This window comes from Brachyistius frenatus, unplaced genomic scaffold (assembly GCF_029030835.1).
Source record: "Brachyistius frenatus isolate BFR_SWC_R1_liver_20210118 unplaced genomic scaffold, ASM2903083v1 Contig_174, whole genome shotgun sequence".
In the NCBI taxonomy this organism is placed as follows: domain Eukaryota; kingdom Metazoa; phylum Chordata; class Actinopteri; family Embiotocidae; genus Brachyistius; species Brachyistius frenatus.
This window is the reverse complement of record NW_027210773.1, coordinates 176767-201286: the sequence shown is the minus strand read 5'-3', so window position 1 is coordinate 201286 and position 24520 is coordinate 176767. Positions and strand designations below refer to the sequence as shown.

The window sequence follows — 24520 nt, the reverse complement described above, 5'->3', positions numbered from 1 at the left end:
TTCCTTCCACGTCTTTTCCTTTCTCCTTATTAACCCTTTGCATTCCTCTCAGACTTTCATTTCCTCTCCCATCTCTTTCCTCTGTCCTGTCGTCTCATCGTTCATTCCTTTTCGTTTCTTCCTGCCTCTCTTTCACCTTTAACATCTTCTTTCATTTTCTGTATCCTTCTTTGTCTTGTTTATTTATAATTAATAATGTCGGTCATAAGATGCTCTGGACAAAGTGAGCTGTGGTTTTAACGTGACTTCCTTCTCCTCGTCCGTGTGTCTCTGCAGCTCTTCCACGTGGCCTATGTTTTGATCAAGTTCGCCAACTCTCCCCGTCCTGACCTCTGGGTCCTGGAGAGATCCAACGACTTCGGGCAGACCTACCAGCCCTGGCAGTACTTCGCCTGTGAGGAGAAGCACACGCACACACACACACACACACACACACACACACACACACACACACACACACACACACACACACACACACACACACACACACACACACACACACACACACACACACACACACACGTTTCACCCAGAATTGTAGAATATCAGGATCAACCCGAGTCAGATTTCATGAGCATCACTTCATGCTTTCCTAACCTCCCTCCGGGTTTGGGTTTTAATTCTTCCTCTACTCACAGCATCCTCCGAGGGCAGGAGGGCTGGGGGGGGGGGGGGGACATTACATCATAGATCTGCCACCTGATTGGCTGTGGCAGCTGTCAGTTCAAATTGGCTGGAGGGGAATTCCAGGAATGTTTGGCAACAGGTCGCAGCTCGAAGTTCACCTGATGAAAAGCAGTAGAAGCAGTCAGTCGGTAAACGTGTGTCTATATGTATTTATATTTATATATTTGTGTGCATGTATTTAATATTTAATGACCTGACATTCATTTGCGTTCTTGAAAGCTGCTCCAGGTGTTTTGGGATTGCAGCAGGAAGATAAATGAAATCAGTTTGATGGACATCTTCGATTTTAATTGATCTTCACGCAAGCATGTGTTCCAGTTTACTCTCAAAGCAGTCGGAAAAGAGCTCGTGAACCGGCCCAGACGAAGACGTTCATTACAAGTAGAACTAAGTTCTGGTTCTTTCAGCTTGTTGAAGCCTTTCAGTCGATTTCCCTCTCCAACATGAAACACGGGTTTGAATCCAGTCACAGGGAGGACGAGAGCGCTGCAGACAATTAGCATTGGTGTCAAAGCTGTAAATCTCACGAGGAGCAGCTGGGACTGACACACACACACACACACACACACACACACACACACACACACACACACACACACACACACACACACACACACACACACACACACACACACACACACACACACACACACACACACACACACACGAACGACCGAGAAAACAAGACAACAAAGAGGAGAGGAGTTTTATAATGTCAAATCCACCTTTATTGGTGTGTGTGTGTGTGTGTGTGTGTGTGTGTGTGTGTGTGTGTGTGTGTGTGTGTGTGTGTGTGTGTGTGTGTGTGTGTAGCCTCTAAGAGAGACTGCATCGAGCGGTTTGGACAGCAGACCATCGAGAGAATCAACAACGACAACGACATCGTCTGCACCACCGAGTATTCTCGCATCGTGCCGCTGGAGAACGGAGAGGTGAGTTCACAACACGTCACAGCTTTTGGAGGTCAAAGGTCAAGGTCACTGTGAGGGGTTAGAGATGGCATACGACCTCCAGATGGTGTTTCTGGTGTTGTAGATATTGAGTGTTTGAAGTCAGGGTGTTTAGCGGTCCGTGACGTTTCCGCTTCGTGTCAGCTGATGACGTCTTTGTGTTCCCGTCCCTCTCAGATCGTCGTGTCTTTGGTGAACGGTCGTCCCGGAGCGATGAACTTCTCCTACTCACCGGTGCTCAGGGACTTCACCAAGGCCACCAACATCAAGCTGCGCTTCCTGAGGACCAACACGCTGCTGGGACACCTGATGGGCAAGGCGCTCCGCGACCCCACCGTCACCCGCCGGGTAACGCCACAACACACCTGAGAGTCGCTGACTCAGCACCGGCCGTTTCACATCACACTCAGAACAGGAAGAACAATCCGAATCAGTGCAACACAGAAAACGTTCCAGACAAGATATAGAGATAGAGATAGATATGGGATAGATATAGAGATGTAGAGATAGAGATATAGAGATATAGATATGGGGATATAGAGATGTAGAGATAGAGATAGAGATATAGAGATATAGAGATAGATATGGGGATATAGAGATGTAGAGATAGAGATATAGAGATATAGAGATAGATATGGGGATATAGAGATGTAGAGATAGAGATAGAGCTATAGAGATAGATATGGGGATATAGAGATGTAGAGATAGATATAGATATAGAGATATAGAGTTAGATATAGAGAGATAGAGATATAGCTATAGAGATAAAGAGAAATAGATATAGAGATATTGAGATATAGAGATATAAATATATAGAGATATAGATATATGGAGATAGATTTAGAGATATAGAGATAGAGAGATAGATATAGAGATAGATATAGAGATATAGAGATATAGAGATATAGAGATAGAGAGATAGAGAGATAGATATAGAGAGATAGAGAGATAGATATAGAGATAGATATAGAGATAGATATAGAGATAGATATAGAGATATAGAGATAGAGAGATAGAGAGATAGATATAGAGAGATAGAGAGATAGATATAGAGATAGATATAGAGATATAGAGATATAGAGATAGAGAGATAGATATGTGTATTTGCTGATGACAAGAGTCGGAAATCTGAAGTATGGTGACATTTTGTGGGTAAAAACTACGTACGATCATCTTGGATACAGTTTGTATGCAGTTTAAATAAATAAGTACCAGAATATATGCAGATTACTGTGTTCAAATATACATGCAAGGTGCAGGCGGAGTGTAAACCATTCATGTAGAAGTGGCTGCATCATACAATTATTATCATATTAATTCAAAATGAGTGACTGCAAAGCCACAAAATTTGCTTGTGAACGTAACTCTTCTGTTAATAACTGTTTGTACTTTTTAACGTACAAGTTTTAATGTTTATTTTTGAAACAGCGTTTAGTTTTAAAGAAGTTTGGGAAAATCAGCTTTTCCTGATTACAAGATATTGATCTTCATCATGTGACTTTCCCCAAAATGTTGAACTGCTATTTAAAACCTCAAACGTTAATATTGATAATAATAACTAATAATAACTCATGTTGTGTGTTGTTGTTTTTTCCTCTCCAGTATTACTACAGTATCAAAGACATCAGCATCGGAGGACGCTGTGTGTGTAACGGACACGCCGAGGCCTGCAACGCCGAGGACCCCAACGACCCCTACAAGTAAGACACACACACACACACACACACACACACACACACACACACACACACACACACACACACACACACACACACACACACACACACACACACACACACACACACACACACACACACACACACACACACACACACACACACACACACACACACACACAGTGGCGGTGACTGTGATCCCTTATGATGATGTCATGGTGTTATTTCAGTGTGTTCTGCTCTGACTGATTTGTGAATGTGTGTGTGTGTCGGTAAACAAAACAACTCATAAAGAAAATGTTTGGTTCCGTGCAGACGTCTCCTTACACCAACACACACACACACACACACACACACACACACACACACACACACACACACACACACACACACACACACACACACACACACACACACACACACACACACACACACACACACACACACACACAGTATAACCCATTTCAGACTTGGTATCCCCGAGCGGTGGGTCTGATCTGAAGCAGCGAGGCTTTAATTATTCCCGGCGGTGGTTTCTTGGTTTCTGTCTGTCAGTTCTGATGAGATATTGTATACCTGCATAGCTGCAATGCAAATAAGATACACGATTTGTTGCAACATGTGCGGCGGCTGCAGGAAGGAGGAGTGAGGGGGGTGGGTTTGGAGGGGGAGGGGGGGGCGGAATGACCTGTCAATCAATGAAGGAAAACACTGAGCATGCATGTTAAGACACAACTTCTTTTAAAGTAAATAAACGTCTGTGAGCGCCACCGATTTGACCAAGAAACAGTCTGAAGTCACTTTGTGAGAGTTTGTGAAGCCGCTTCTGTGATTTCTAGTGTCAATATATTAAAGTATTAACTTAAAGTCTCACATTCATGACATCATCTGTTATGTTGCTCCTAAGAACGATAAAAGCCATCACAGGTATTGATTTCTGTTTGATTTCATACAAACTTGCAAATTCAGACTTGCAAAAAAAAAATCACTTGAATTGTTTTTCCTTATTGTTTTTGCACAATCATTAAACAACATCAGAACGAGTTCTGCAGGAAAATGTACCAATTTAAGATGTGTTTCTTCTATATTTGTGCAATAACACATAATGTGGTCTCCTCGTACGTGACAGCGATGGAACCGTGAATTCAAGCACCAATACACACAAACCATTTTCAGAAGGGTAAATATTATAATTATTAATACAACACAAACTACCGTTTCCAAACAGATAATGAAAACACACAGTTCGAGCCGGTAAAACAACAGAGAGGATGATGGGAAGAGGTGGAAAATTGTTGTTTTGCTCGGTGTGTTCGTGAAACAGGGAAGAGAGACTTTCTTTCTGATTACAACCTGTGGACAAATCAACTTCCTGTCTATAATCTAGTTTATATTGTTGGGGAAGAGAAAGACGAGACAGAACCTGTGTGTGTGTGTGTGTGTGTGTGTGTGTGTGTGTGTGTGCGTGTGCGTGTGCGTGTGCGCAGCGTATTTGTGTGTGTGTGTGTGTGTCTTCAGTTGTGTGTGTGCAGCTACCTGCAGGCTGTGGTTTTGACAATAAGCCACCATTACTCTGCCAAATCCACCTTCAGTCATATACTTTATACACACACACACACACACACACACACACACACACACACACACACACACACACACACACACACACACACACACACACACACACACACACACACACACACACGTACAAACTTGTTGAAGGAATCTTGTGTGAAGCCACTGATGCAGCTCTCATTGTTATATTTGAGTTATTTGGGAGGAAGAGAGATTTTCCAGGGAGGAGGAGGAGGAGGAGGAGGAGGGTTGGTGGAATAGAAGATGAAGATGGGATGATCCCAACATCCTGGAGATATTTCAGCTGCGGTCTGATTGACAGAAGATAAAGAGATGCAGGTGTGTGTGTTTTCGGCTGTTAACTGGACAGAACAGGATTTTTCTCCAGAGGTGTGAAAATGTGACACTACAGCAGTTCTTTCAAACTTTACGGGCTATTTTTGCGTTTTCATAGTTTTGCAGACGTCTTTAAATATGTTGTTTTCCTTATTTAGTGGTTAATTATCCAGAGAAAAGCTTCAAATCGACACATTTTTGCCTCTTTTGGCAGCTCATTTTGTTCCTGGGCTACTTAAAAGTAATGTTTAAATTTCCTCTGATCCCCGGAGGAAGGTTGAGCTGTCTGTCATATGACACAGTATCTTCTAATGTAGTGAAAAATCAGTGCAATTTACAATTAGACATATTAAACAGCATAATAAAGGAAAAACTGAGACTTCACCTCTCAGGGAACCTCTGATGTAACAGAGCAAACATTTTAAATGAATGTCTGTACTGATAAAAAGGAGATAAATACGTCAAAAGTGTCAGAAAAAAAAAAGCACGAATAAATGAGACGGTGGATTCATAAATGAGGTCATAAAACTTTGTAACAGTGAGATGTGGAGGACGGGTCGGAGACCGACGGAGTGAATGAACCGTGACGAGAGAGGTTCAACAGATTAAAAAGGTGAAGATAAAGCATTAGTTACAGATCATTTTTTTATTGGTTGGAATATTAACACCTGCCGAAGCTGTTGCTGGGTAGATTACAGCAGCTAATATCTGGGTCTGTCCTCCTGTAGACCTGCAGTTCATTTTAACCAATCAGCTCGCGTCGGAACCAGCTGACCCTCCGCCACCGCCGCAGCGACCTACCGCGTCCACCGAAGATCACTCCTGAGTACAAGATATATTTTATGTTGTTTTAGTGAACGAGGTGCTGAGCGTTTATTCTGCGCTGAACGTTTCGGCGGTTTTTTTTTTTTTCAACACAGAGAGTTTACCGAGCCGTCCAATCACAGTGAAGGAGGGGCGGGACAAACGCAGACTGTTAGGAAACCTCCAGTTCTGATTTTTAGCCGCATGTGAAGTATCCAAAATAATGTTTTTAGTCAGCTTGGCTGCAAAGTTCTCGGCCAGTTGAATAAACTGGAGTCGACTTTACATCTCAGTCGGGATGATTGGAGCCGTGCAGCTGCAGGTCGAAGCGCTCGTCGTCTTTAACGCACCTGCTCGATGTAACGACGTCAAACATTCGGAGTTCTTCGCTCCACATTCCTCCTCTGACACAAACCAGACGTGCTGGTCCGAACTCTCGATGAGGTCGGGAGGGATTTCTTTGGATTCCTGGTCCTGGTTTCCCCATCAAACACCTGAGTGTAAATCTAATCTGGTTCTGGTATTCATTCTTCCGTCCTTTATTTATCTCACACGAAGCATCGATCTACTTCCCCGCTAGCTGTTTAAAATACCAGAAATACCCCCCCAACTATATATTTACAGACCGTCACGAAGCCAGAGATATTATTTGATGAGTACTTTAAACAGTTTGAAAGGCTTCGTATTGCACTGATTGCCCCCCCCCCTCCCTCCCGTTGAGGTTGATCTTTTTTCTTCTTTTTTTTATGTGTGAAATTCCCAGATGAGTCAGACATTAAACAAAGTCTGTCTTCTTGAAGCTCCGTCTAATCTGTGGTGAAGACGAACAGCTGCAGCTCAACGTTAAACCCACTCACGGCTGCTTTCATGTTTTCTCTGTCTGATGGAGCTGCAGGACCGAGCAGCTCTTAGAAAAGTACGTCTCGATCAATATTTCTGTGTGTGTGTGTGTGTGGTGGTGGTGGTGGTGGTGGGGGAGGGGGGGCAGGGTGGAGGAGGGGGGTGTATGTTAACAGTTAACAGACTTCCTCCATTCAATCGGTGCTTAAGCAGAATGTGTTGCACGAAACTCACTGAGGAATCAGAACCACACTTCCTTCCTCCTTTTCTTTACTTTCTGTACCAACACTTCACAGACAACCAGGAAAAAGTCATTTTAAACGCACACACACACACACACACACACACACACACACACACACACACACACACACACACACACACACACACACACACACACACACACACACACACACACACACCAGTGATGCTAACGAGTAGCCCAGATGTGCTCTCACCTCTCGCAGCTGTGATCCCGAACCGAAGGTGATGCAGCAAAGTGAAACCAAATGGAGCTTTAGTTCTGACCGAGCAGCCAGCTGGCAACAAAAGACACGTCTGCTCATCTCACGTGCAACATGAACAATCTCTGAATTATTTGAATCAATATATTTATTCATCCAAATAAAAAAACCTCTGGTTCGTTTTTCTGGTAAACCTCCACATTGACTTCTGACATCTACAACGTCAACCTTCAGTGACAGGAGAGAGTTCTTCCTCACTGTTGGTGTGAATTCAAGCAAACTGCCCGGTACGGTGTTCGTAGTTGAATATCGAGGCCCAGTTTACTGTGAAGAGATGAGTATCAGTGTGCTTTTTATGACCGTAATCTCCTGAAATCCCTTAAATCCCACGAACAGGGAGTGAAGCCAGACTCCAGAAATGATCCCCCTTCAGGAGGGACTGTTTTCCTCTGTGGGTTACTCATCATCGGCCTGCAGACGCTCCCTCGTTAAACCGCCGTACATTATCCCGCCAGCGTAAACACCTCCTGCAGTATAAACCCATAACTCTGCTGCTGCCAGAAAGACTAAAGCTCACACACTGTATGAAATCAGATCTGTTGCAATTAGAGCCTTTAGAAAACCTTTAAGTGGGATTTCAAGTTTGTTGAATTACACATAATTATGTTTGGAAGAAGTTTTAGATGTCAGTCCGACAAGTTCTGAAACAAATTGCTGAGAATGAATTTTTAGTCCAGATCGTTGGCGTTAATGTGAGAAAACTAAACTAGTTCTGCACAGTTGTTTCTTTTAGCGTATGTTAACGGTGAAAACTGGTTTTAAGTTGGTCTTAGAGAGTTCATACACGTCACGTTGAGAGAAGGTGGTCTGCATGAGGAGAGTTAAAGTATGCACACGCTTTCCTTACAATAACCTTTGGGCCTCCAGACATGTTGCAGACTCTGAACCCAGACACGAGCCGAGGACGTGAGGTTTATGTTGAATTTCAACATGTTCCTGGTTTAAACAGACACCTGACGGAGTGTCTGAGGCCGACGCTGCTCTCGTCGGTGTCTGTAACACTCACACGCAAACACACCTTCATCTTTTGGAGAATTATTATCAGTCACACTCAAAGTCACATTTTTAAAACTAGAATCAGACCGCTTTGCCACCGCTAACCACTCAAGTTGTAGTTTACATGTATATTTGTCCAAACTCATAGATATTTAACTCTCAGTGTCTTTGACCTTTGACCTCCAAAATCTAAATAGTTAATAGTTGAACCAAAGTGAACATTTATATAAAATTTTAAGAAAGTCCCGGGAAAATTGCATTCACAAGCATGGGTTAATGTGAGGAGATGGTGACCTTGACCTTTGACCTTTAATCACCAGTCTTATCAGGTCATCGTTGCTACGACTGTAAATCAATGGTTTTGCCAAATTTGAACAAATTCCCGCAAGGCTTTCGCAATATATTGGATTCACAAGAACGGGACGGACAGATAGGGGGAACATGAGGTCACAGTGGCTTTGAACTTTGACCTTTGACCACCAAACTCTTAATCAGTTCATCGTTGAGGCCAAACTGAACGACTGTGTCACATTTAAGAAATTCCATCCAGCGCTCCTGAGATATCATGTTCACCTGAATTTGTTGAATTTGGGTCACAGTGACCTTGACCTTTGACCTTTGCTTCCCCAAATCCTATCAGCTCATCCTTGGTGTCAAGTGAATGGTTTTGCCAAATTCAAACACATTTCTTTAAGGCGTTCTTGAGATATCGCGTTCAGTCCATGTAGTGAAGTACAGTCGTATCGTAACATAATTCTATGTCTACAGGAAATCATATTTAAAGTATGAATGTAGGTCAAAGTTTAAAGTCCTAAACACGTTGAATCTACGTCAGTCAGGGAGCCGCTGGTCCACAGCTCACGATCCCAACCAGGAAGTAGTTCATTCGGTTGGAAACGCTCCATTGAAAGTCATTTCCTAAAAGGCTTCGATGGAGCTGATTTCCAGGGAAGGAAAATAAAAAGAATAAAAACCTGATGGAGAGTCAGAGAGTTGGAGGAATGCATGAGGGAGTTAAATGAATGAATGGATCAGATAGGAAAAGTGAAAGCTGGAAACACAATCAGCTCGTTGAAACACAATACGCAGACGTGTTATCAACACCGGCCAGAGAGACGGAAAAAAAGACCTGCAGGCACTTTAAAATACTTCAAAAGACAAATCCAGTCAGTATCTTCAAGAGTTCCACGTTTTAGTCCGTTTAAAACCGACCTCTTCAGCCTTGCTTTGAATTATAATGGCTTTTAGACATATTTTAATTTGATTTTATATTTCTTTTTTTTATTTCTTTCTTTTACACTTTCATACCTTTTATGGTCCTTTTAGTTACTTTTACATCCTTTTATTAGCTTCTGTTGAACTTTGACATTTTAGCTTTTTAATCGATCTTTCTATTATCTCTATCGTCCTGCGTGCATTGATCCAAAAGTGTTTTTTTAAATTGTCTTTTATTTTCCTTTCAGTTTGTTTGTAATCTTGTTTGTTAAAAATTGTTCTCAAATCAATTTCCCTGGTGTACAACTGTCTGTCTTATTACTGGCCTGTCAATCAAAGCTTGATTGATTGATTTGTGTTTCCCTGGAGTGGAAAGTCGGTGAGTAATTAAATAATTGGGATCAAACTGCTGCTGAAAGGACAGAAATAACCCGTTAGCTGACTGAGGATATTCCTGCTCCCTCCCGTGACTCCGGTCCTCCGTGTCCGTCTCTCTTTGAGCGGTTAAGACGACTCAGATGAGAGAAAAGTGTTTTTTTGTTTTTTTTCGTCCTCCCTGCTGTGTTTTGCCCAAACTCTCCAGGCAACTGGTTTACAGACTAATCCGATTAAAAAGCCGGGGTGAAGCAGTCGGCCTCAGTCCGCGGAGAAGGAAGATTAACTCTTTCAGTGTTGGGCTGGTGGTGGTGGTGGTGGAGGGGGGGGGTTGGGGTGGGGGGATGGATGAGAGCAGAGGAATGTGAACTTCTGAGGAAAGTTCAGGTGATGTTTTACCCAAAACACAACAGGCTCCGATAGATACCCACCACCGCGTATTTCTGAGAGTGAGTGTGTGAGTGTGAGTGTGTGAGTGTGTGTGAGTGTGTGACTGTGTGTGTGAGTGTGTGTGAGTGTGTGTGAGTGTGTGTGTGAGTGTGTGTGTGAGTGTGTGTGTGAGTGTGTGTGAGTGTGAGTGTGTGTGTGTGAGTGTGTGTGTGTGTGAGTGAGTGTGTGAGTGTGAGTGTGTGTGAGTGTGTGTGTGTGTGTGTGTGTGTGTGTGAGTGTGTGTGTGTGTGAGTGTGTGTGAGTGTGTGTGTGTGAGTGTGTGTGTGTGTGTGTGTGTGTGTGTGTGTGTGTGTGTGTGTGTGTGTGAGTGTGTGTGAGTGTGTGTGTGAGTGTGTGTGTGTGAGTGTGTGTGTGTGTGTGTGCGTGTGTGTGCGTGTGTGTGTGAGTGTGTGAGTGAGTGTGTGTGTGTGTGTGTGTGTGTGTGTGTGTGTGTGTGTGTGTGTGTGTGTGTGTGTGTGTGTGTGTGTGTGTGTGTGTGTGTGTGTGTGTGTGTGTGTGTGTGTGTGTGTGTGTGTGTGTGTGTGTGTGTGTGTGTGTGTGTGTGTGTGTGTGTTACAAGTAAAACTTTGACTTTGTGGTGTCACTGTTTCTCACGCTGTTGTTGTTATTGTTGTTGTTTGCAGGTTACAGTGCGACTGTCAGCACAACACTTGCGGCCTGTCTTGTGAACAGTGTTGCCCTGGATACAACCAGTTACCGTGGAAACCGGCCACGACCTACAGCGCCAACGAGTGCGAACGTGAGTACAGCCCCGTCCCCCATGCTTTCCACCGACACATGCACGCACGCACACACACACACACACACACACACACACACACACACACACACACACACACACACACACACACACACACACACACACACACACACACACACGCAGAGTGTAATCAGTGATCCCTGCAGAGGAATGTGTTTCATGTCCAGGTTCAACAGAAGTAGTTGGCCTTAATTTAATGAAGCTGAACAGACACATCGGCTGCAGGGATCTTTTTCTCACAAACACGTCCAGGATGTCCAGGATGTCCAGGATGTCCAGGATGTCCAGGATGTCCACGTTGTAACGGAAATCACAGAAACTCTACTGGAAGAAGTCTCGGAAGACGAGAATAATTATTTATTGATCGAAAAGAGTGAAAACGATCTCAAAAATACAAAAAGATTTCTGTGGAACTCATACGATCGAATACTTTCAAGTATTTCATCATTATGAGCTCAAAGTCCTGGGACGGTCTCTGTGATCGTTGCCTTCGGGGCGAACTCGGTGCTATCAAACCTCGGCTCGTATTTACACGTGAGAGCCGTCTGTTATCAGAGCTGCAGTTATATTTAACGAAGACCAACGTGGGAATCACAATGGCAGAAAGTTCACTGAAGGTCAGTGTGATATGAACCAAACCACAGCGAGGGGCAGGTGCAGGGTCTTGATCAGAGGTCGCCTTCAAAGTGGATAAAAGTGTTCACGACACGAAGTGACTTAACCAAAGACGTGAGAGAACAAAAGAGCACGTTTTCAGAGCTTAACTCCTACTGGAGAATAAAAGTCTGGATATTTTCAGCCTCTGCTGCTTTGAGTTTAAGAATTTTTTTCAGTCCATTTTTTATGGAAGTGCTGCATTATTTTCTGGAATACCCCTTTAACATGCAACTTGTATTTTAAAGGGCAAATGTTTTCGGATTTATAACTTAAGGAGCTACATGTCAACACCTCTCTGGTTTTTAATAGGCTCCTGCTAATATTCAGAAATGATCACAAAGGCCTGAAGTGTGAATATAAAGTAGAAGCTCCATCATGGAAGATGTAACAGTTGGATAGTAGCAATAAATTATCCTTATTATAGTTATATTATAGTCTTCTGTAGTTCTAGGTTTAAAAAAAAAAAGGTTTTCTGATTCAAATTGTTCTCTAATCCAACATCCATTCATAAATCCCAAGATCGATCTTTTAGCCACATAACGTTCGGACGGCCCACCCGCGGTACCTCAGAGTTTTAACGACATCAACTTCCTCGTCTGTAGAGATAAAGTTCACATGAATACTCATGTGAGATGTCGCGGAAAGATGCTGCTGCATCATTTGAAATTTCCCAGCAGGCGTTCTTAAATGTTTTACACAGTTAGCAGTAAAGCCAGAAAGCATCTTTATGCTTCCAGTTTGATTGACATCTCACTGAGCCAATAGGAGCTTCCATTTCCTGTCCTCAGCCTATAATGTTGATTAAAAGGTGCATTAATGTACCTCCCTTGTGGTTTATTCTTAATGGAAACATTCATATTTTTGTTGTTAGAGGGTTCCTGGTACAAGTTTCATATCCAAGCAAAATTGGTATAATATTTGATATCCCGAACAGAATCCAATCAAATTGAATCTTTGTAAATTGAATCGATTTGGGAAATCAGCGTCAGTATCCGGCCCTGGTCTTCTGTTTTTGATAACATGTCATAATATGAAGAGATCTTAGACGATGGACAGAAAGACGTGTTTCTGACTTGTCAGAAGATACTCTGAATATATTTTAAAAATTTCCCCTCAGGGATTAATAAAGTAACTACTTAACCTAACCTAACCTATAATCTTGCTCAGAGTATCAGAGTTGAGTTCATCTGGTCTGCATGGTTTATCACTCGACTGACTCAGCTCTGGATGACTTTCTTCAAGAGAGGAAAAACTCAAACGTGCCGCGGCCGTGAGGGAAAACAAAAACCCCAGTCAGAGCCGGAGGATAAGGAGCGCTGGTTTATCCAGCCGGCACCTCTCCGGCGCTGAGAGTCAGATAAGAACTGAAAGCTATCAGAGTTCGTACTGAGTCTGTGTGAAGAGGAAAAGGTCTGTCTGGGCTTCAGGTGTGGGCATCGCATGTGTGTACACGTCTGTCTTTTATCGTAGATGGAGTTCAGAGAGGTTTTTTTATCTTCTTACTTTGTGTGACCGGCCGGTCGTAATTCAGTAATTGTTCTATTTGTGTTTTTTATTTATTTATACTTATTTATAATTGTTATGTTCCCACTGAAGTTCACTTTTTCAGTGAACTGATGTCATTTTGGATGATAAAGTTTATCTTTAAACTGTAACATTTCTTAGCCTTCATAACATATCTATAAAAGTCAAAAGAGTTTAAAAAACACATACATATATATATATAGATAGATAGATAGATAGATAGATAGATAGATAGATAGATAGATAGATAGATAGATAGATAGATAGATAGATAGATAGATAGATAGATAGATAGATAGATAGATAGATATCTCTATATAAATATATATATATAAATATTTACACTTTAAATTAGTTACATTTTCACATCTGTATAGATCAATTTAAATGCAGAAGATTTTTTTGCTTCAACAAGTTGTGCTTTAAATTTGCATATAAATCAGATCAGTGATTAAAGCAAACATTAGATGTTTTCTTGTGTTGTTAATCTTCTGATCTTTTAATGAACAGCTTCTCATTAAAGCTCATCAGTTCAAAGAGATTTCATCAGACTGTAATCAGACATGAAATAAACCTTTAATGATTCCTAAAGTATCCCCAACCAGACGATGTGCTGACTGACTTTCATCGGGAACTGATTCTCTGTGTGGTCGTGTTGAATCGCAGCTTCACCTTTCAGAGGAAACGGGTTTGAAAGCAGCAGCTTCATTTGAAGTGACTTCACACAGATTCACGTCTGAGGTCGTTTTGATGAAGTACTTTGATTTTTGAGGTTTAAATGGGTGTAAAGCTGCCGAACTAATGAGTAACTAAGTGCCTGGTGTGTTTTCCTCTCTGTCTCGTCTGCTGCTTCTCTTCTCTGGCGAGAAGCTGTTTTCAGCAGGTGAATGTTGACGCTGTTGTTTTACTGTGTTTTGTGTTTGCGACGGTGCGTTTGTGTTTTTCGTTGATTTACCAGCTTGTAATAAAGGAAGCACCCGGACCACTGCTCACAAAGCCATGTGTAACTCAGGCGCAATCATCAAATAATATCAGTACATCATTGAATAAATGGTAATCAAGCATGAAGCACTCTCAGGTAAGGTTCATTCATTGGAGCTTTCAGACGCATCTTTGAGTCTTCATCAGCAAATGGAGCAAAGTGTTTATTTGTCTTTTCGTTGCTGCGTCTTAAATAACTGCAGATAAATGTGTATTTTTGTTTTCTCCGTATGACCGCCTGCTGTCTGTTTCACGTCATAACCGTGTTTCATATTCCCTCTCTCAGCCTGCAACTGCCACCGTCACTCCTTCGACTGCTACTTCGACCCGGAGGTGGATCAGAGGCGGGGCAGCGTGGACGCCCACGGACACCACCGAGGGGGCGGAGTCTGCCTCAACTGTCAGGTAACTGCGGCCGCGCCTCGATCTGACGGAGGGATGTCGAAAGTGTTCACAGCCGCGATGAGGTTGATTTAACTGGAAGCTTTTCCCTCTCAGCATCACACCACCGGAGTGAACTGTGAGCGCTGCATCCCGACCTACTTCAGGTCGCCCGACCACCCCATCGACTCGCCGCTGGCCTGCTCACGTGAGTTACAGCCGTCTGATCGTAACGTCAGACCTCATCTCCAGAAAATACATCGGTCGTACCGAATGGCCTTCCTCTTTTTTCCCATCATCCTCCTCTCCGTCCGTCCCTCTTCCTCTCCTTCAGCCTGCGACTGTCAGTCGGAGTTCACCGACGGTACCTGCGAGGATCTGAGCGGTCGCTGCTTCTGCAAACCGAACTACATCGGGGAGAACTGCGACTCCTGCGCCAGCGGCTTCATCAACTTCCCCGACTGTTACCGTGAGTCACAACCAAAACAACACCTCAAACGCTGATGGCGTTAATAAACCGACTCGGTATTAAAATCACATCCACCTCTAAAGAAAAAATGGAAAACAAACATTTTTAAATTGTATTTCTCTCTCCATCAGCCGTCCCGACTTATCCCACCAACAACAACAACGGCGAGGCCAAACCAGCCGGAGAGATCATCAGTAAGTCCTTCAATCATTTTCATTCATTAACTGTCTTTTTTTGATTTCATTGTTGTGTTTTTATTCATTGTTGTGATTTCTACATCGCATCTTCCTTGTTCAATGTTATCCAGTCGATAATAAAGTTCTCCTTGACCTCGACTTTGGTGCAAAAAATATGAGAAAAAATAAACAGATAAAGACACACGATACGCACAGAAATAACAAAAACAAACATATATAACAGGAGTTATTCAAAGACATTTAATAACAGGAAGTTGAATAATTGAGGTTGTAGTGACAGAAATGTCTTTTTTTTAACAGCTCTTTTTAACAGAGTAAATGTTATTAATGAATAAAGCATAGAGTTCAGTTCAGACAGAAAACTCAACTTTCCAAAGAGAATTTAAACATTGAAATCTAATCAGAAACTGAGACAAATAGAAACAAAGTGAGGACTGACCTTGACTCCTTATTGTGAATGTTTCGGTGTGACTCGGATGTCTGAGGGAGTTTTGAGAAAGTCAGTTTGGCGTGAATGGAATGTCAATAGAAAGCGATAAGATGTTCAAAACACCGTTCAGTCAAACCTCTTTAGATCCAGGACGGTTTATTCTGCTTTAAACACCTGCTTCATGCTGTTTGTTTGGTTTACAGAGGACAGATTTGTTCTGTGACAAACTGGAAGCAGAATATTCATTCATTCTCAAAATAAAGGAAGACGAACTAAAGCTTGACGCCAGATCAGATCGTAGACGCGTCAATATTATAATTCATGAAATTCTGGAACATCGAGAGAATATTTAGCAGAAACCTGAAACAGCCAATGGGAGCGAGGTAACCAGGAAGTGTAACCGACCTTCGTACAAGCCCAGAGATCAGTAATGATAATATAAATAAATATAACGTTAGCTTGTAGCAGTAGCACCATTAGTGGCTAACAAAGAAACTTTATTTTTATAAAGTCGGACCACAAATTGTATGTCGTGCTGCTTCTGGCTTATCAGCCACAACTTCCTCCAGTTTTCTTGTTTTGACAATAAACACAAATGCAACCGGCTAAAAATATCCTGGAATCATCGTTCAGTATAAATGAAAAAGTGTTTGGTCCCGTTTGTCGACTCGATCATCTGGTGTCTTCTTATGTTTATAATGAAATTTAAAAAATGCTTTTATCTCCAATCTTCAGATGTTAAAATGCTCCAATGTGCATCAGAGATATGTTCTTTTTTTATTTTCCTCTCATGCGCTCTGTTAAAAGTGAAATAAGAAAGCTGGTGTGTGTGCAGACTGTGAGTGCAGCGCGGCGGGTACGGTGGATAACTCCTGCAGGCCGGACCCTCGGACTCGAACCTGCGTCTGTAAACCGGGTTTCACCGGCGACCACTGCGACACCTGCGCGCCGGGCTTCCACGGACTCAACTGTCAGGGTGAGACACGGACATTTCAATGCATTTATAATATTAGTGCTGCAACAAAGCCATTAATATGCATTTTATCAGAGACAGTAAAATCAGAAAACAGTAAAAGAAATGAAATGAAAACACATTTTAGAACCCAAAACTTTTTGGATGTTTTATGCTTAAAAAAATGCAGAATAATCAATTTATTATTGAAATATTTAAGATTGAAATCTTCAACTCGCATAAGACAACAAAAAGATGACTTTAACCTGCGTTTTCAACCAGCGAATAGAAGTATTATTTTGTAAATGAGAGAAGAGCCAGCAAATCATGCACATCGCAGACGTGCTCAAACCTTCAGCTGTTTTACGTTTTCAGTTTTACGGATTGTTTCACACAAACAGAGGCAGGAATCCCAAACGCTGTTATTTAATGGTTTGTTTATGTATTTTTAGGGTTAGTTTACCACCCAGTAAGCAACCTCTCTCTCTCACACACACACACACACACACACACACACACACACACACACACACACACACACACACACACACACACACACACACACACACACACACACACACACACACACACACACACTCCTGAGTAAACGGCATGTTAACAGATGTGTTAATCTCTGTAAATAGTTTCACATTCACACCTCAGTCAGTGAGGTCACTCAACACACACACACACACACACACACACACATCTATAAAATAACTGTTGCTGTTTGGTTTGTCTGACTGTGTGTGTGTGTGTGTGTGTGTGTGTGTGTGTGTGTGTGTGTGTGTGTGTGTGTGTGTGTGTGTTTGTCCAGCCTGTCAGTGTTCAGGTCCAGGCTGTCTGGACGGGTCGTGCGACTTGGTGACCGGTCATGGTTTGTGTCGCAGCGGTTACCACGGTTACGAGTGCGACCAGTGCGCTCCGGGTTACTTCAAATACCCGCTCTGCCAGCGTGAGTCTTCTCTTCTGTCGACATCTCTGATTTAAATGTAAAACAACCAAAGTTTCAAATAGTTTTAAAATAGGTTCTTTAAGTGGACCTCCAGAAAACTAATAAGAAGGAGTGACTTTAGCTAACAACACCGAGAGAACTGATGGACACATTTTATTCACTTTGGATTTGATGAGAGAAGTTGAATGGGAGTCTATGGAGCCGGAGGCTTTTTGGAGCCGACCTCTAGTGGCACTCGCTGGTATTGCAGCTGAAGACACTTCTGGATCAGAACCAGTTTACAGACCTGAAGCTACGAACTCTTTTATATCCAGTCGGTGTAAGAAGCAGAACTTTTGTTTGTTTCCAAGAAAACTCCACAGATTCAATATCAACAGATTTTTGTAGCTCAGTTTTCAGTGTTTCTTGATTTTCGGAGACCGCCTCAAGTGGCCATTTGAGGAACTGCACTCTCTGGCTTCATTTTTCAGCCTCTTGATCTGAACATCAGTTAGATATATAGATATAGAGATATATATCTGCCAACACTTGTACAGCTCACTCATTAACATGTTTTATCTTGTTTGCTAGAAACAGAGAAGTGATGACAGCGGTTTCAGAAGAAATTTATGTGCTTGTGATTAATTCCTGAGAAAGAAGCTGTCGTGTCCATGCAGAGACTCAAACTAAAACTCTCTCAAAAACCATCAGACGACCGCTCATTGGTTCCTACCGAAAACAATTAGTCGAACACCTTGAGGTGAATCAGTTTTAATACCCGGCTGCTTGTTTCAGTGTGCGGCTGCAGCTCCGTCGGCTCTCTGCCCGAAGGCTGCGACGCCGCCGGACGCTGTCTCTGCAAACCACAGTTTCAGGGTCCTCGGTGCGAACAGTGCCGATCCGGATTCCACTCCTACCCCAACTGTCAAGGTACACACACACACACACACACACACACACACACACACACACACACACACACACACACACACCACACACACACACACACACACACACACACACACACACACACACACACACACACACACACACCACACACCACACACACACACACACACACACACACACACACACACACACACACACACACACACACACACACACACACACACACACACACACACACACACACACACACACACACACACACACACACACACACACACACACACACACACACACACACACACACACACACACACACACACACACACACACACACACACACACACACACACACACACACACACACACACCACACACCACACACCACACACACACACATACACACACACACACACACACACACACACACACACACACACACACACACACACACACACACACACACACACACACACACACACACACACACACACACACACACACACACACACACACACACACACACACACACACACACACACACACAGACATGAACCAGGAGAATTTAATAACCCCCGTCAGACTGAACACATGGAAACACTCAACTTTGCGGTCCGTCTCATGAAGTGTGACATCGCCTTGTTAAATTTTATGAGTTTTTATTGAGGTTTTAACATTTTTATTGCAATAAAATAAAAGCTGTAAAACTGATTCAAAGACACGATCTTTCACTGCTTTCAGATATGAGACACGTTTGGTTCAAGAGAGACTTGATTAAAAAACAAATGATGCACTTTATCATCACAACTGGAGGTACAAAATTACAATATACAGGATTAACTGTCCGATACCAGATTTTAATCAGAGATTTGATGCCATGCCCGTATCGCTGTAATTTTGGTTATTTGTCTCCATTAAATTTATATTTAAAAGCTCATATAAGACATTTGCTCCACTTCTATTTAACCTCAAATATACTAATAAGTTTGGGGGTTAAATTGAATGATGTAATTTCCTGAAAAATGAGACAAAGTTACTCGACAACGCTTTTAACTAATTAAAAAACATTTTGAATACTTTAAATTACTGGAGGAAATATTTCAGGCTTAGAAGATGATGACATTTCAGGGTTTTAAAGAAAATAGTTGAGACTTTTGTAAATGAAGAAATTAGCTTTTCGAATAAGAAACATTCCAGCGTGAGTTAGAACATTTTAATTTGTTGGTCCTATGCAGTGTTTACTTGAGGGTCTGCTAATTAAGTTAATTTAAAAAAGCAAGCAAAGTACGCAATAAAAATTGGATTTCTCAGTAAAAACTGCTTCTGGAAAAATGAACGAATATTAAAAAAAATAGTTCAGAGACTCAATTATGACTTAAAAAAAGTATTAAAACTGATGTTTTGGACCGACTTGACTTTAATCCACCAACATCATAGAAACTTCAAATGAGGGAATATCTTTCAGAAGAAAGGTGTTTCATTTCTCCAGAAGGAGCTCCAGTTATTGATTCTTAAAGACACTTTAAGTTGTTTTTTTGTGTCCTTTAATTTATCAGCTGTCTGTCCGTCCGAATGGCCGGTGGACAAAAATTAAAACACAGATTTCAGATTTTAGTTTTCTTCTCTGTCTGTAATAACACGTCTTGTTTTTCTGTTTTTCCCAGTGTGCACCTGTGATCCTCACACCTCATTGGACACCAGCTGCACGGCGTCGGGTCACTGCCACTGCCGGCCCAATTACAGCGGAGCGTCGTGTGACCAGTGTGCTCCCGGTTACTACGGTTACCCGAACTGCTCACGTAAGTTACATCGAAAAAAAAATGTCCGTGGATGTTAGGGACGTTTTTTATTTTGTTATATTGGCTATCTACACGGTATGGATGTATATAAATCAGTGCTGCAGACAGATCAATAACAGGAAGTGATCGGTTCGTTGCAGCCTGTCAGTGTTCTCCTGAAGGTTCCCGCTACTCCAGCTGTGACCAGGTGACGGGACAGTGTGTGTGTCTGCCCAGCGTGGCCGGACTGAGGTGTGACAGCTGTGCACATGGCGCCTACGGCTTCCCCAGCTGCCAAGGTAGAGACACACACACACACACACACACACACACACACACACACACACACACACACACACACACACACACACACACACACACACACACACACACACACACACACATACAGAGACACACACACACACACACACACACACACACACACAGAGACACACACACACACACACACACACACACACACACACACACACACACACACACACACACACACACACACACACACACACACACACACACACACACACACGGAGGGTAAACACAGGCTGCTGAGGTGCGACAGCTGCACCTCGTTTAAACTGCAGATAATCACGTGTCCGACCCAACAGACGGTTAAATAAATGTCCAACCAGCTGAGTGACGATCTCTGTGTTGTTCTTTGTCTTTGAAAGCCGGGACGTGTCACCCTGCCGGTTCTGTTCGGTACGCGGCTCAAACACCGGCGGTAAGTCACGACTTTGTTTTTATTATTGCAAATTTAAAGAAAGGCTGAAATATATGTTTTCCATCTGATTTCACCTGATTATTTTTCTGCATTTCTGTCTGTCTTCCAGAATAAATTCATGTCGTACAAGCAGGTGTACACACAAACTTTTAACTTCAGCATTTCGTCTCTAATTAATTGGTTCTGGTTAAATTTCTTATTTCATCTTAAAACTACAATAAAGACACTGAAACTCCAACAAATTTTAGGGATGTCACTCATATTTTTTGCAGCAGAAACCTTTTTATTGGTTTATTCTGGCGTCCATCTTTGTTTCAGGGCCAGTGTGAGTGCCGTGGTCACGTGGAGGGTCCGGCCTGCGACCGGTGTAAACCTCTGTACTGGAACCTGTCGCCCGACACGCCCGAAGGATGCTCCGGTAAAATACTTCCACATCGCACATATAACACGAGTCTCGCCGCGGCTCGTCAACTAACGTCCGTATGTCCGGTTTCTTCCTGCAGACTGTGAGTGTAACGTCGCCGGGACGGTGAGCGGCGTGGCAGAGTGTGCACAGGTGAGCCAGTTCAAAAGGTCTGTAGCGATACCACGTTGTACCACCAGATGGTACGGTGAGTCACTGTAGCGGAAAGTCTGTTAATGCTAACGGTGGCTACGTAGCACGAGATGACGATCGATCTACCGAGCAGAGGTCATTTTATGTCGCAAACAAACAAGTCATACAGACTTTATTTGGACAATTCAAAACGTTGGTGCAGCTAACGACGACACAAAACACCGAAAAAACATCTCAGATGCAGTTTGTGTTTTTTCAGCGGCAATTGTTTTTGCTTCCTATTGTCGTCCTAAAAAGAAGATAAGAAGGCTGTTAGGTAAATTAGCGTCTTAACCGATCAGTTTATAATCTGTCCATCACGGCGTGCACGCAAGCTAGCGTTAAAATCATCAGTTATAGAAAAACAAAACAACTATCAAAGGACTCACTATCGCCCCCTAATGGACAAAGAAATGGGAGTTATTTCTTACACATTACACCTTTTTTCTTAAAAGCCTTGCTGCCGTGCTGACAGTCAAAATCATGTCTTCCTGGTTTCTGACAGGAAACGGGTCAGTGCCAGTGTAAGCCCAACGCCTGCAGTGGAACCTGCTCCACCTGCAAAGACGGATTCTACAACCTGCAGGAAAACAACTACTTCGGCTGCCGGGGTGAGTTTCCTCCTCCACCTCCAGACTTGGAATAAAACACTGCAGATTCCCTCAGTTGTTTCTTTTTTTATTGATATGTTGTGTTGTCAGGTTGCCAGTGTGACATCGGGGGCTCGGCGGGTCAGGCCTGTGGGGAGAGGAACGGCCAGTGTCGCTGCAGACCCAACGTGGAGGGACCGAAGTGTGACCTGTGAGTTCAGGACATTTAAGCAGCGTTTGTTTGTGCTAATATTTGGAAAAAATGGGGAGGAGCAAAAAAACTATGCCCCGCCCACTTACACCAGAAAACCTGCCCCCCCCAGGCATGTCAATCATAGCAGGCATTTGGAACCAGAGGTTTTTTTGGAGCCAGCCCCTAGTGGCCCTTGGTGGTATTACACTACGTTCAGCTGTTTATACAGACTGTGGCTCAAATGTACTCGATTACAGAACATGATATCAAATGTAAAAGCTCCTGATGGTCTTAATTTTTTTTCCATTTTTAGCCCTTTTGGTATTTGCAGTAATTCTTAAAATTTAGTTTCCCATAGATTTGTTTGTCTTATGTCACAAAAACATGTTGCTTTTAAACTCTTCTTCCATCGCTCAGTGTTAAAGATATAATTGTGTTATTTTGCTTTTGGACGGGAAAAATCAAATTTCAAACTCTTTTACCAAGTGGGTCGTAAAATATCTGCTTTTATACGAGCATTATTAACAAAGAGAAATTAGAAAAACTTGCTCTCTTTTTCTCAGATCATGACTTTATGAGGCTTCATCCACATCAGCTTTTTTTATTTATTTGGGTGTCTGTGTCCGCAGACCTCGTCCGGATCACTACTTCCCCGACCTGCATCACCTGAAGTTCGAGATCGAGGAGGGAACCACGCTGGACGGCCGAGCGGTGCGCTTCGGTTACAACCTGCTGGAGTTCCCCGACTTCAGCTGGAGGGGTTACGCTCAGATGTCCCCCATCCAGGTAGGAACGGAAACACTCTACCTTTCACCTTTGACCTTTGACAGTACTGATCCAGTTATATCACGGTATCTATAATGTATTATTGATTATTCATTTGTAGTCTAATGATATTTCCTGTCATTCTGTCATGTGATTATTATTTTTCAAAACATTGTTCACAGTAAGAAAATATGTTATTTTGTTGTTATGACATGCAGAATATATTTTGTATTTACATGTTTATGTGACTGTGGCCCATCATTTCTGTTACATGAAATAAACATATTTCTTTTTGGTAGAATTACTTCTCAGCACGTAAATACATCTCTATGAAAACTTTAAATGTGGCCCGTTTATTAATGACATTAAAAGGCTGTAGAAGCATTAAATCCAAGATTTATTTGAAGGTTTATTACTTTGGAAAAATCCACAAAAGTTTGTGCTGAAAAGTGTGAATCCGAATAGAAATGTGTTGCAACGTTTTTGGGGGCTAAAAGTGTTTCTTATAAAAGGTTGCTGGTTTAGTTTCGCTGGTGAAGGTTTGAAGTTCTTCCTCTCGGCTCGGTTTCTCTGTCGGTGTTTTCTACCATCCATCTATCATCCTCTTGTATTTCTTCTTTAATCCTCCTTCTCGCCTCCTCTTTTTTTCCTTCCTTTCCATCTTTTACCGTCCTCCTCCTCCTCCTCCTCCTCCTCCTCCTCCTCAACCCTCCCTCCCCCCTCGCCACCTCCCCCGCCGCCTCTCCCTCGGGCAGTCCAAGGTTCTGGTGTCGGTGTCGGTCAACTCTCCGGACGTCTTCCACATGGTGCTGCGCTACGCCAACCAGGGGGGTTCGGACGTCCGGGGCCGGGCGTCGGTCATCGAGGGCGCCTGGAGCTACTACTGTGGTGGCTGTAAGTGCTGCGAGGGCGACGAAGACGACGCTCCTCTTCCTCTTTCTGACCTTCTGTGTCTTATTCCAGCATCGGAAAAGGACGCGATAGAAGGGAAATGTCCACTTCTTATTCTGTCCTTTTTAATCCTGTGTATGGTGGGTTTTTACCGGCTGTTGGTGGCGGCCTCGTCTCCTGCTCGGGGAACTTTTGTTTATTTTTTTCCCTCTGGGCCACAGATCAGTTCAGATTTCAGGGTTTTAAGAATAAAAGAATTCACACCTTTCTTCCCTCCGAACTTCCTTGTCCTCTTTTTCGACATCGTCCCTGTAGACGGCCGTGAAGCTTCAGGTTTATGTGAGCGA

The 24520-nt window shown here is 42.8% G+C and overlaps 1 protein-coding gene across 1 annotated transcript in view; it reads left to right on the top strand.

Moving 5' to 3' along the window:
• Positions 1–24520, top strand: part of lama5 (laminin, alpha 5) — a 79450-nt gene that overhangs the window by 26585 nt on the left and 28345 nt on the right. The window contains exons 3-23 of the mRNA XM_069717384.1: positions 277–394; positions 1501–1619; positions 1815–1985; positions 3240–3337; positions 11052–11167; positions 14637–14755; positions 14849–14939; positions 15066–15200; positions 15332–15394; positions 16663–16803; positions 17597–17734; positions 18509–18643; positions 20284–20418; positions 20559–20696; positions 21087–21139; positions 21458–21557; positions 21643–21695; positions 22240–22345; positions 22436–22535; positions 23147–23303; positions 24038–24176. Coding sequence (XP_069573485.1) covers positions 277–394; positions 1501–1619; positions 1815–1985; positions 3240–3337; positions 11052–11167; positions 14637–14755; positions 14849–14939; positions 15066–15200; positions 15332–15394; positions 16663–16803; positions 17597–17734; positions 18509–18643; positions 20284–20418; positions 20559–20696; positions 21087–21139; positions 21458–21557; positions 21643–21695; positions 22240–22345; positions 22436–22535; positions 23147–23303; positions 24038–24176 — 2425 coding nt within the window. The remainder of the gene's footprint in view (positions 1–276; positions 395–1500; positions 1620–1814; positions 1986–3239; positions 3338–11051; positions 11168–14636; positions 14756–14848; positions 14940–15065; positions 15201–15331; positions 15395–16662; positions 16804–17596; positions 17735–18508; positions 18644–20283; positions 20419–20558; positions 20697–21086; positions 21140–21457; positions 21558–21642; positions 21696–22239; positions 22346–22435; positions 22536–23146; positions 23304–24037; positions 24177–24520) is intronic.